The 12235-nt window shown below is 38.0% G+C and overlaps 1 protein-coding gene across 1 annotated transcript; it reads right to left on the bottom strand.

The window, feature by feature from the left end:
• Positions 1 to 4529: 4529 nt before the first annotated feature.
• LOC120129854 (cleavage stimulating factor 64-like) lies at positions 4530 to 11756 on the bottom strand. The gene is made up of 3 exons (XM_039147257.1): positions 11668 to 11756; positions 10884 to 11132; positions 4530 to 4882 (listed from the first exon to the last, which is right to left on the bottom strand). Exons 1-3 carry the CDS (start codon positions 11737 to 11739, stop codon positions 4730 to 4732), a joined length of 474 nt encoding a protein of 157 aa, XP_039003188.1. The 5' UTR covers positions 11740 to 11756; the 3' UTR covers positions 4530 to 4729.
• Positions 11757 to 12235: the final 479 nt, after the last annotated feature.

Genomic DNA, 12235 nt, shown 5'->3' with positions numbered 1-12235 from the left:
CTTAAAAACATTTTCCAGAAATATTATTCGATAATTTAAAATCATATTACAAATAACATTTATAAAAGTATAATAAATAACGATAAAAACCAACTCGTAAATATAAAACTAAAAGAGACTGAGTAAAACAAAACATGTCATAAATCTAAGTCATGGTAAATCAAGTATCGGTAGCCAAAAGAAGTAAACATCATCATAAAAATAATTACTTCAAAATAAAGGCACATGTCACCATAATTGAAAGTAGTTCGGAAGATAGAAACATTACAACAAAAAGTTCTTCAAGAATGTGTCGATCCTCCGAGTGCCTGATTCGAGTGCCTATCCAAAAGTATCTGAAAGGGGGTAAAACAATTTGAAAAGTGAGCTAGGGCTCAGTGTGTCCCAATAGTACAATTAAAGCATAGTATGTAAAGCAATCAAGTAATAATTCAGTAAAATATCATGGAAATCTTGATAAAGATTAAGTTTTTAAAACTCGTAGTTTACCCTCCTCCCATACACTATATGTAGTTCATCGGAACTGTATCCATAGGACTTACCTTATACCTATTAGATATAAGGAGGAAACCTAAGAGAATATCTTGGGGCCTGAGAGCCTACAAAGAAAGTTCTTAGGGCCACAGGGTCTACCCAAGAAAGATCTCGAGGCCGGAAGGCCTACCCAAGAAAGATCTCGGGGTCACAGAGCCTACCCAAGCATCGCCTTAAGTCCGTAAGGATTTACCAGTTTGATCAGAGTTGAATCTCCATTCTCCAGCCTACCCAAAGAAAATTTTTAAATGAAACAATTCACATAATGAACAGTAATTTTCATGATTCGTATTCAGCAAAATCAAATTTTCTAGCGAAAACAAATATTCAAATATCATGTATCATTAAGTCGTAGTCCATAAACCATCAATCAATAAATCATAAATTTCAGTGAAACATATTTCAAATTAGATAAAATAATCGGGTAGCACATAGGGAACACACCTCACAAAATAGGGGCAAACAACAAATTTACTGAGCACCAACCTTGTTCGCTCTGCTACAGTGCTCGAACCTAATTCATAGCAAACTGAGTTAATATCGAAGTAATATTCTAATCTGGGTATTCATAAGCTTCACGGGTCATACGAGTGACCATCGGCTCATAAGGTCTAGCGGATCGAGAAGAGTTGGGTCAAGTTGGAGAGCAATCAGATAAGTTTCTTGTACCTTCAAATAACAACAATTTACCAGTCTCAAGTCTTACTTTAATTATTCGAAATTAAAACACTTAAATGCATGTGCATGTTCAGGTTTGACGATTAATTTGGAGGCTTTCGGGTTTGAATTTGGCAAAACGAACTTCAAAATCGGACAAAGGACCTCAAAAAACATAAAATAAGACTTTTAGAAAATTTTAACTTTTTCGATCAAAGTCAACGTTCTGACCGGTCAACGGTTCGGGCCGGGTCAACTCAGTTCGAGTAGGGTCGGTCAAATCGGTTCGGTTCTGGCTGGACCAGTTCTAGAAACTTCTTGGACCGTCACATGGCGGCACGTGCGACGACGATGGGGTTCATTTCAACCAACTGATTACTCTTTTATCTTCTACACACTCTAATTCATGCAATAATCAACCAATTTCACAACAACATAAGCCAAAAATCACCGGAATCTTCTATCGAAACTTACCCCAAACGATGATCGGCGACGACACATCAACGAGGAACAAAATTGGACAGGTTTTGTTCGTACGACAATGGTGAATGTAATGGAGGTGGCGGTGCGACGAGACAACGACGGAGGCGACCGGAATCGACGAAAATATATGCGTCGACGAGGCTTTTCTTGGCTCTTCCACGGTAAATGACAATGATTCACGACGGAATAAGGGTCGGGTTTTAGTCGCCAGTCAACAGTGAGTCTATTGGTGGTGTCAGAGCGATGAACGGTGGCTGGAAAATTATAGATTAAGGCGATAAAGAGGGTCAATAAGGAGATGAAATTTGGGGTTAAGGGTTCAGGGTTTAAGTTGAGGATTTTAATTTTGGGTATTAAACCAGAGCTTTAATCCCCATATAAGATGTATTTAATAAATATTTTAACAAAATACCCTAACCTAAATGGCTAGGCAATGGTCGGCCTTACCGGTGGCAGGGGTTTGCCACCCTGCAGTCACCTAACCCAATTCTTTTATTTATTTTTTGTCTACCAATAGAAAATGGGCAAATTTAGGAATAGGTCGCTAAATTTCCTGCAACTTCTAAAACATCCTACAAGTTATGAAAACTTATAATTTGGTCCCCAAATTTCATTAAATTGCTTCTAAATTTTAACCTTTTATTTTTATTCTAATTTTCTTTAAATTGGGTAATGATAGGTTCGCCCTGTGGGGAATACTCGCCAAAATGCTATTGCATTCGGGTTTCCTGTGATGGGATAATTGAGGATCCTATTTGGAAATTAGTATGGATTAAAACATCTCCTCCTAAAGGTGCTGGTTTGTTTGGAAGGCTGTGCACCATAGAATTCCTACTCTTCAGGAACTATCAAAACGTGTTGTGTCCTTGGCAGAAAACCTCAGTTGTGTTTTGTGTAAAAGGGAGCCAGAATCGATAAATCATGTATTGTGTCACTGTGATAAAGTTTGGAATGTTTGGCAGAGATGGTGCAGAACTTGGAGGATTAACCTTGTTTTTCCAGAGAATGTGAAATCGCTGCTTGTGATATGGAATAATCAAAGGGTGAGAAGGAAGGTCCAACCAGTTTGAATTTTGGATTTTTTCGGTCTTATTTGGAGTTGTTGGTTGTGCAAGAATGAAGTCCTTTATAATAATGCCTCTCTCTCTGTAGATAAAATGTTTGAATTAGCGTTGTTTCGGATTGGGGTCTAGGCTAATTGCAACTGGTCGATGCTGATTCCTTCAGTACAAGAGTCCGTTAGGTGCCCAGAAGCCATCCTTTTCGGTGATGGATGATTGGTTTTTTGGTAGTGCTAATCCTCAATGTGTCTGTTCTTTTCATGTGTCTGCTGAGTGTCCTACTTCTGGAACGGGTCTGTGAGGTTCTGATTATTTTGTTACTGGTTTGGGTCTTACTGCATTCATCGGTTTGAATTTGTTTTGCTGGGATATATCTCATTGTCGTTGTTTTCCTGCTAGTAGTGACGGGTGATTGAATTTGGGTCGGTATGCTGTTTGAATTGTTTTGCTGGGATATATCTCATTGTCGTTGTTTTCCTGCTAGTAGTGACGGGTGATTGAATTTGGGTCGGTATGCTGTTTGGAATCCTTGACCCTTGTTTGTTGTTGCTATTGAATTAAGGATTTGGTTGATAGTGTTATACTTGAATGTACTATATTGCTATCATTGTAAGATCCGTTTTGTTAATTTTGTTTGGGAACTGCTCACGAGCATGGGGTACTATTTTTCCTTCATTTAGGGTTAAGAAGTTTTTTTAACGAGACCCATGTTTGTGTCGTTTTTTTATGCGTTATCAATAAAACCATACAAAATGCTCCCTTTAAAAATATATATATGTTCTTTAATCGAAGAATGTAGTCTCAATTAACTCAAATGATAAAGATACCGTATATATGTGTGAGAAATTTTCTCTTTCAATTTTTTTTTATGAGATTTCTTATTGATTAATCATTGTTGGAGATAAATTTACATGAGAATGGGTCTAAGATTACACAATTATCCACGGAAAATCCCTTAAAAATGCAAATCCGTTGAAAGTAGTATATATATAACCGTCAATAATCTCGACTTCAGAATAATTGAAACCATTATGGATGTTGAAAATGAAATCTTAATGTAAATGTAACACTCAGGTTTCTACTGCAGTTTTGATTTTGATTTACAGTTAATCACTTTAATTGTTTTATTTTTAAATTAAAATTTCTGTTCCTGGATTTGAAATTATTATCATCCACAGTCAAATCAACTCCCTCATTACTTGTTCTCTCCTCCGGAATGCTCGCAACAATTATTATGCATTGAAATTTATACATATAAATAACTCTTTAAATAGTATTATGCCAAAAAGCGAGAGAAATAATATAAATACTATCAAATTAAAAATATAAAAAAAGCAGTTTAAAAGTTTTTTTACTATATTATAGAAAAACGACCTTCCAAACACTATGGATCAAATAGGACTCTTTATTTTGACAGTTCGAAATAATTCGGCTTAGCTCGATCCATGAACAGTTGAAGAGAGAACGCAAAACCTTATATTCTACGATTAGAGAAATCTACTTAAAACCACGGCTGCATAATATTGTGAACGTTTCTTAACAAGACAATCAACACAAAAATCCAAGAATGTATATGGGATTCCGAAAATGTATTGGCTAATCCGGCAAGTGATCCAACTTTTTATCCTTCTAGGGTACAAAAAGAACTTACACGAGGGAAGGGGAAAAAAAGCCTTGTCCCGAGGTAAACTACAGGCCAAGTTAAAGATAAGTAGTACACCAGTAACACTAACGAGTACTCGAGTGTCGGACAATGTAGAAGATTAGACAATTTTCATTTTCCTATTTTTTTCTTCTCACTGGTTCTTTTGTGTATTCTTAAAAGGTCATAAACGTGACATGATGAGATTTGCAATCGAATCTAAGAATTAAATTATAATTTTACAAGCATTGGGAATTTGAAAGAACCCACAACAGAGCACTTCTTCCAGAAAGCTTAAAAAAAAGATGGAAGATGACATTGTTGACAAAAGTTGTACTGAAAGCCTTACCTGCTATGATGGCAGCTGCATCTGATCTTGCCGAAGTGCCTGTTGGAGTTGAATGACCTGTTGGCGCTGTTCGGGTGGCAATGAACTCAACTGTTCTGGTGTTAGGTTTAACACTAGCTGCAGTAAAACAGACTCAACATCCGGTGCCAGTTGTGGCTGAGAAACAACAATGATGCCGATCATGACTTTCACAATTAATATCAAATCAGCCTTCATTTGACTATGAATAGCATAAAATATTCCAAAATTTCAACAAAAAAGAAAAAAAAGCCAAATATTTCTCCTACGGATTGTTAGGCTTATGAACATGTGTCTATTATATACGTGTGTTGTGTGAGTTCTAGAATAGTTTCTGTTAGCTTTGTAGTTACAAGCAATTAGGTTGTTATGAGCTGTTAGTAGTTTGTTATACAGCAGATGCTTCTCTTCACTCTTGTATAAATAGCTGGTCTCTAACTCAAGAGTTTTTCAGCTTCTTGTTAATAAAAGATTACAAAGAGTTGAGCTTCTTCTCTCGTTTTCCTTTGATAACTTATGTGCCATCTTATCATGGTATCTTTGGCCAATACCTGGGCGCGTTTCTTCCGCTGTTCTTTCTGTTTCGTCCTCATTCCGGTGGCTGCACAAGTTTAGACTAGTCTTGATATCGTGTGTGGATTCTTGGTATCATGGTCGATTTGACGATTGATCCCACTCGTGATCCTGAGGATGTGTCTCCAAATGCTTCTTCCTTAAGTCCGGGAGCTTCTCGAGGTATGTTTGGCATTCAACACATACCAAAGCATGATACGGTTAAACTCACTGAGTCCACCTATCTTCTTTGGAAGCATCAAGTGGCTTTGATATTGACGGTTATGGGTTGCTGAGGTTCATCTCTGCTGGTTCAGTTGCACCTGATGAATTTGTTACTAATGCCTCTGGTCAGCTTGAAGATAATCCAGGGTTTGCAACTTATTGTCAGCAAGATAAACTGCTTGCTTCTTGGCTTTTAACTACTGTGAGTACAGAAGTTCTGCCTCACTTGACTGGTCTTACAACGGCAATGTCAATTTGGAATACTATATCTCGTTTATTCGATGCTCGTTCCAATGCTAAAATATCTTCTCTCCGGTATAATCTTCATTCCCAACGAAAAGATGGTTTGACGATTAGGGAATATCATGCTAAAGTTAAGTCCATTTGTGACTTGTTGAATGCTTCGAGTAGTATGGTTACTAAGCAAGAACATGTTAATGTTGTGTTAGTTGGGCTTACAATGGAATTTGAATCCATTATTTCAATTGCGTCGCGAGAAATCTTGTCTCTTGATGTTCTTACTGAAATGTCGTTAGACTGTGAGGCTCGACAGAAGGTGTTCTTGAGTGAAGGCATTTCTGTAAATCTTGTTCTTCACTCTCGAGAAGGTGATACTGCTGAAACTAATACTTGTGGAACTCAGGATACTACTACTGGGTCATCACAGGGACATTTGTCTTGTGGTCAGTCGAATGGCTATCGTGGTCGAGGGCGTCATCAAAATCGTCCTCAATGTCAGTTGTGTGGCCGATTTGGGCATGTGGTCCAAAAATGTTATCATCGATTTGATAGGGAGTACACTGATGTGTCTGGATCTGAGTTGTTGACTGAGAATGGTTCGAAGTCCTCTGGTGCTGGGAATTCTACCAAACACATGCAATCTGGTGGACAAACTTATGCTCACACCATAACCTCCATGCCTTCACACTCAAACTTTGTTCCCACTCCAGTTTACTTTCCTTCTCCGTATGCTCCAGGATATTACTCTTTTCCTGGCTTTTCTCCTGGGTTTCCTTCGAATGTTTCTTATGGTCCTCATGGTACATCCCCCTCCTTTTTGACTCCTAGTTCAGCAGCCTATGTATCCACTGTTCCAACTAACTCCGGGTCTAGTTCGTCACAATTTACTGACTCCTTGTGGTACCCTGACACTAGTGCTACACACCATGTCACAAATGATCTTTTTGTGTTTCAATCAGGTACTATTTATACGGGAGATAATTCTTTGCTCATGGGCAATGGTGATGGTATTCAATTACACATGTTGGTCAAGGTTTTTTGAGCTCAAATAGGAAGCCTTTACTTTTACAAAATATGCTGCATGTACCTAACATAAAGAAAAAGCTGTTGTTTGTTTCTCAGTTCACTCGTGACAATGATGTTTTCATGGAATTTCACCCTTCTGAATGTCTTGTGAAGGATGCTCGAACTCAAGTGGTTCTGCTTCGCGGGAGGCTCACGGGTGATGGTCTCTATCAGCTGCTACCTTGTAAGGATCAAGGTTCGTCTACCTTGGTGAATAATGTTTCGAAGTCCCTCGCTTCTTTGAACTTGTGGCATCAACATCTTGGTCATCCTTTGCTTGATATAGTTCGACTTGTTATGAAGTCATGTAATATTGTTTCCAATAAAACTGAAGAGTTGAGTGTATGTTTCCTTTGTTGATGTTTGTAGTCGTTACACATGGATATATCTTTTGAAACGAAAATCTGAGGTGGCTTAGTGTTTTCTTGATTTTGCAAAGTTTGTTGAAGTTCAGTTTGGATATAAAATCAAAGCCCTTCAAACTGATGGTGGTGGGGAGTATCAATCACTTCGAAAATGGTTTTGTGCAAATGGAGTTCAACATCGTCTCTCGTGTCCTGGTATGTCAAAGCAGAATGGTAGGGCTGAAAGGAAACATAGGCACATTGTTGAAACAGGATTGACCATGTTAGCTCAGGCTTCTTTACCTCAAAAGTTTTGGAGTTATGCTTTTGTTTCTGCTGTTTATCTTATTAATCGGGTACCCACTCCTGTTTTGCATGACAAGTCTCCATTTAAAGTCCTACATCGTGTCTTGCTAGATTATTCTTTTCTCAAAGTGTTTGGTTGTGCTTGTTATCCTTGCTTACGATTGTTTAATCGACATAAGTTGGATTTTAGGTCAAAGAAATGTGTGTTTTTGGGGTATATCACTGCCCATAAGGGATATAAATGCCTCGATGATTCTAGCAAGATATTTATTTCGAGGCACGTTGTTTTTTATGAAAGGGTTTTCCCTTATGAGGTGTGTAATGTTTCACGTGTTTCTTCTCCTGACAATGGTGTCTCGACAGGTGTGTTTTCTCTTGTCTCTTATGTGCAGACAACAGCTGCTCCCTTAAATGCAAGTAGTTCACGTGCTGTAAGTCCTGCACAGTCTCCTATTATTGAGGAGCCTGTGTCTACTTCTATTTCTGCTGACATTGAGGCACATGATGTTTCTTGTAATCTGGGTAGCACACCTGTACATGAGCCTTTGTTTAGCCCATCTTCACTTGATGAGGGTTCTCATGCACGTGAAATAACTTCCCATGCATCTGGTGAGCTAGTTGCTCCTTGTGCAAATGACATACCATCTCATGCAAATGAAGGGTCTGAAGCTTCTATTCGTTCTTCTCCATCACGAGTTGTTTCGGTTCATAATTTACATCCTATGGTTACCAGGGCCAAAGAGGGTATTCGAAAACCTCGTATTTTGCATGTTGAATGTTTTGATGAAGAACCTAGGACTATTAAGGAAGCTATGAAGTTTCCTCATTGGAAGAAAGCTGCTCAAGAAGAATATGATGCTTTGGTTGCCAATAAGACTTGGTCTCTTGTATCCCTTCCTGAAAATCGGGTACCTGTCAATTGCAAGTGGATTTTTAAGGTGAAACGCAATGCTGATGGGTCGGTGTCTCGATACAAGGCTCGTCTTCTGGCAAAAGGTTTCTTCAACAGCCGGGGATTGATTTTCATGAAGTTTTCAGTCCAGTTGTAAAGCCTGTTACTGTACTAGTGATACTCTTGCTTTGACAAAAGGATGGTTGCTGCGACAAGTAGATATCAACAATGCTTTTTTAAATGGGATGTTGTTGGAAGAGGTTTACATGACTCAGCCTCCTGGTTTTATTCAAGGTGATAGTCGGCTGGTTTGCAAACTGCACAAAGCAATTTATGGTTTAAAGCAAGCTCCTCGAGCCTGGTTTGAGAGCCTTCGAGAATATCTGGTTTCTAAGCAATTTGTTTTATCTAAGTCTGATTCATCTTTGTTTGTTCAAAAATCAACTAGCAATGTTGTTTACATGCTCGTATACGTTGATGATATCATGTAACGGGAAGTGATGCTTGTGAGGTGCAATGTGTTGTTGAAAAATTGCATACTCGGTTTTCGTTAAAGGATCTTGGTTCTCTTAGTTTCTTCCTTGGTATTGAGGTATGTCCTGATGGAGAAGGTTGTGTTGACTCAGAAAAAATATATTCGCGAGCTGCTACATAAGCATGGGTTTGGTGATGTGAAGAGTCTTCCTACTCCTATGGTCTCCAATTGCAAGTTGTCAACTGATGTTGGGGATCTCATTGAAGATGCAGCTCAATACAGAAGCATTGTAGGAGCTCTCTAATACATAGTAGTTACTCAGCCAGACATTGCATTTGCAGTAAACAAAATCTGCCAGTTCATGCAGTCACCTCGCAACAATCATTTTCAAGCTGCTAAGAGGATTTTACGTTATCTTCAAGGAACGGCTGATTATGGTTTACGTTTTACAACGTCTTCTCGTATGTCTCTGACTGGGTTTGTGGATGCAGACTGGGGATCCAATCCTGATGATAGGCGCTCTACGTTTGGCTATTGCATTTTCTTTGGTGGAAATCTCATTTCCTGGAGCTCGCGCAAGCAGCAAGTGGTTGCTCCATCCACAGTTGAGGTTGAATATAGGAGTGTTGCCTCTGCAGCCGCTGATATTGTTTGGATTGAATCATTGCTTCAAGAGTTGTGCGTTGTTCCACATGGTAAGGCTACCTTATGGTGTGATAATTCCAGCACTCTTTTCGTTTGTGCCAATCCTGTTCAGCATTCTAAGTTCAAGCATGTTGAGCTTGACTTATTTTTTGTACGAGAAATGGTTGTTGATGGTCGATTATAGGTTAATGAGGTTCCTGCTTATGAGCAGGTGGCAGATGTTTTGACAAAGCCGCTCTTTTCATCTTCGTTTCTTAAGCACAGGCATAAACTCTTGGTAACACAACCAAGAGGCTTTTCTGGAAATTTACAGAGTTGAAGTGGCAGGGGGAATATGGAAGTAAAAGAGTTCACTGTACAAAGCTGAAGCAAATGCTAAAGAGGTTAATGATGTAGGATGAATGTTAGGCTTATGAACATGTGTCTATTATATACGTGTGTTGTGTGAGTTCTAGAATAGTTTCTGTTAGCTTGTAGTTACAAGCAGTTAGGTTGTTATGAGTTGTTAGTAGTTTGTTATACAGCAGATGCTTCTCTTCACTCTTGTATAAATAGCTGGTCTCTAACTCAAGGGTTTTTCAGCTTCTTGTTAATAAAAGATTACAAAGAGTTGAGCTTCTTCTCTCGTTTTCCTTTGATAGCTTAAGTGCTATCTTATCACGGGTATGCAAAAGCATTTAACATTGGCCGATAGACTTGGTTAAAAAAATGGCCAGCATCATGATTATAATAACTTGGTTATAGATACTTTTTTTTATTAACCTACTTCTAGATCTCTAAAAAAGTATACTTGCATTTAAAGGAAATGACAAAACAAGTTTACGTTTTATAAATAGACAATAAAAAAACCAAACTTGATGGTATTAAATGCAAGCTAGTACTTCAAAAACTCTACATTCTATAGCAGGTTGGACTTCAATAAGCTCTACTTTCCCATTCATTAGGTACAAACTAAAACAGCACCCATTCAAGTAGAAACAAAGAGATCAAAGAAAATAGTTTAACATAGGTGACAGGACTACATCCAAATTATAACCCAGCTATTTCTAAGCTTATCAATAGAACGATAATAGTCACTTCTCAATCAAAACGTTTGAGATGTGCAATTTTTCATTCACCATTTCATATTTATGATTCAGTAAATTGTCAAAATGATTAAATAGATATCAGAAGACAATACAAACATCAGGCCCTGACAACAAACTAATAAATCAAGAAAAGATAGCAGTTAAGGAACTATATTTCTTTTGCACAAAACCTATCTAATCCCTTCCCTTCAAAATCCAAGAAGAAATTTTCTTCCATCAAGACCATAGCTGTTATGCGTGAGTAATTGAACTCAAAGGAAAGTAGATGTGGTTTTTAACTTTTATATCCCCAAGAATAATACATTACCTGGGAAACCTGCTTTTCAGTATATTGCACCTCTTCTGTTCTAGGTATTTGATTAATGTGTGCTAAATCAACATCAAATGTTTGTGATGTTCTGGATCCACTTACATTGGACATGTTCAACCCAAATGAGGACGAGCAGCTTTTTCCTCCATCTAATTTCACTGTTTTCAGAGGCCGATTTACTGCTTCTGAAGGATTTCGAACAATATTTGATATCTCCGCAACGCCATGTGTTATAGAGGGACCAGGATGTTATAAAAACAAAAAAACAGAAGTTAATAAGAAATGCTGGAATATTAGAAGAAATAAAATCCAGTGTTAGACAAACTTAAAAAAAATACATTCAATGCTACGTGCGCAAGAAGATCACAAGAGAGACAACTGTTGTTTGTCTGTGGAACAGGAGGACAAAGGAAGCGGCAAGGATCCATCGATATGCTCAACAAATGAAAAAGGAAAAGAATATGTTCAATGTAGAATCTGTGTGTAAGTGAGATTTTCTTAAAACCCAGCTTCAGCTTAATATCTCTTGGTGGGATTTGACCAACTGAATTCCAAAGCAATAGAACTAGCAAGTTCTCCTATTAAATTTTCAAAACGCAACCTAAAAATACATCTAGGACAGCTAAATTCTTAAATTTTCGAATCTAATGATTTGATGATTTCTCTCAACAAAACTATATAAGAACAAATCAGAACATAATCTAAAGATGCATGTTTTTAATTAACATAAACCGTAACTAAATTTTCTTTAGTGGCATGTTCTAGTTCCAAGATTTTGCACCTGGAAGCTGGTATCTGATAAGGAGGGATGAGTTGCAGGTGCTGATTGCATGACAGCATTTGTCAAAACCATCCGACTGCCATGACTTAATTAGCAGTTGTAAGCTGTCCTGAGTGTGGCAATGAAGGCTGCACTTGTTTCAAAGATGAAGAATTTGCCACCTGAATTTGTGGTCTAACAGAGGTGTTAATAGAAGGAAGTTTGGGAACTACAGAATGTGCAGCGGCTGAAGGTAGAACTTGATTGCTGGAATGTTGTGGAAGCCGTGTCCGAGGCTGCAAAGTTGATTGTAGAGTTGCAGAAAATTGGTTGTGGGATAATGAATTATGTGGCACAGAAGATATTTGACTTTGTACTTTAGGAATCATCTGAAAAACAGCTGCTGCTGTTGGCTGCTGACTATGCTGGGCATCCTGTGATGGAATCTGTGCATGTTGACCAAGAGGCTGTCGTATGTTTGGCATCTGCAACTGCAAAATTCAAAAGAAAATTATCTTTTACGTGACACAGTTTAAAAGCACCGTGTAGACAATCGTTTTTGACCGGGCTTAAAAAATATTATAAATAT

Source organism: Hibiscus syriacus, unplaced genomic scaffold, assembly GCF_006381635.1.
Source record: "Hibiscus syriacus cultivar Baekdansim isolate YM2019G1 unplaced genomic scaffold, ASM638163v2 tig00110505_pilon, whole genome shotgun sequence".
NCBI classification, from domain to species: domain Eukaryota; kingdom Viridiplantae; phylum Streptophyta; class Magnoliopsida; order Malvales; family Malvaceae; genus Hibiscus; species Hibiscus syriacus.
This window is presented reverse-complemented; position numbering and strand designations above follow the sequence as displayed.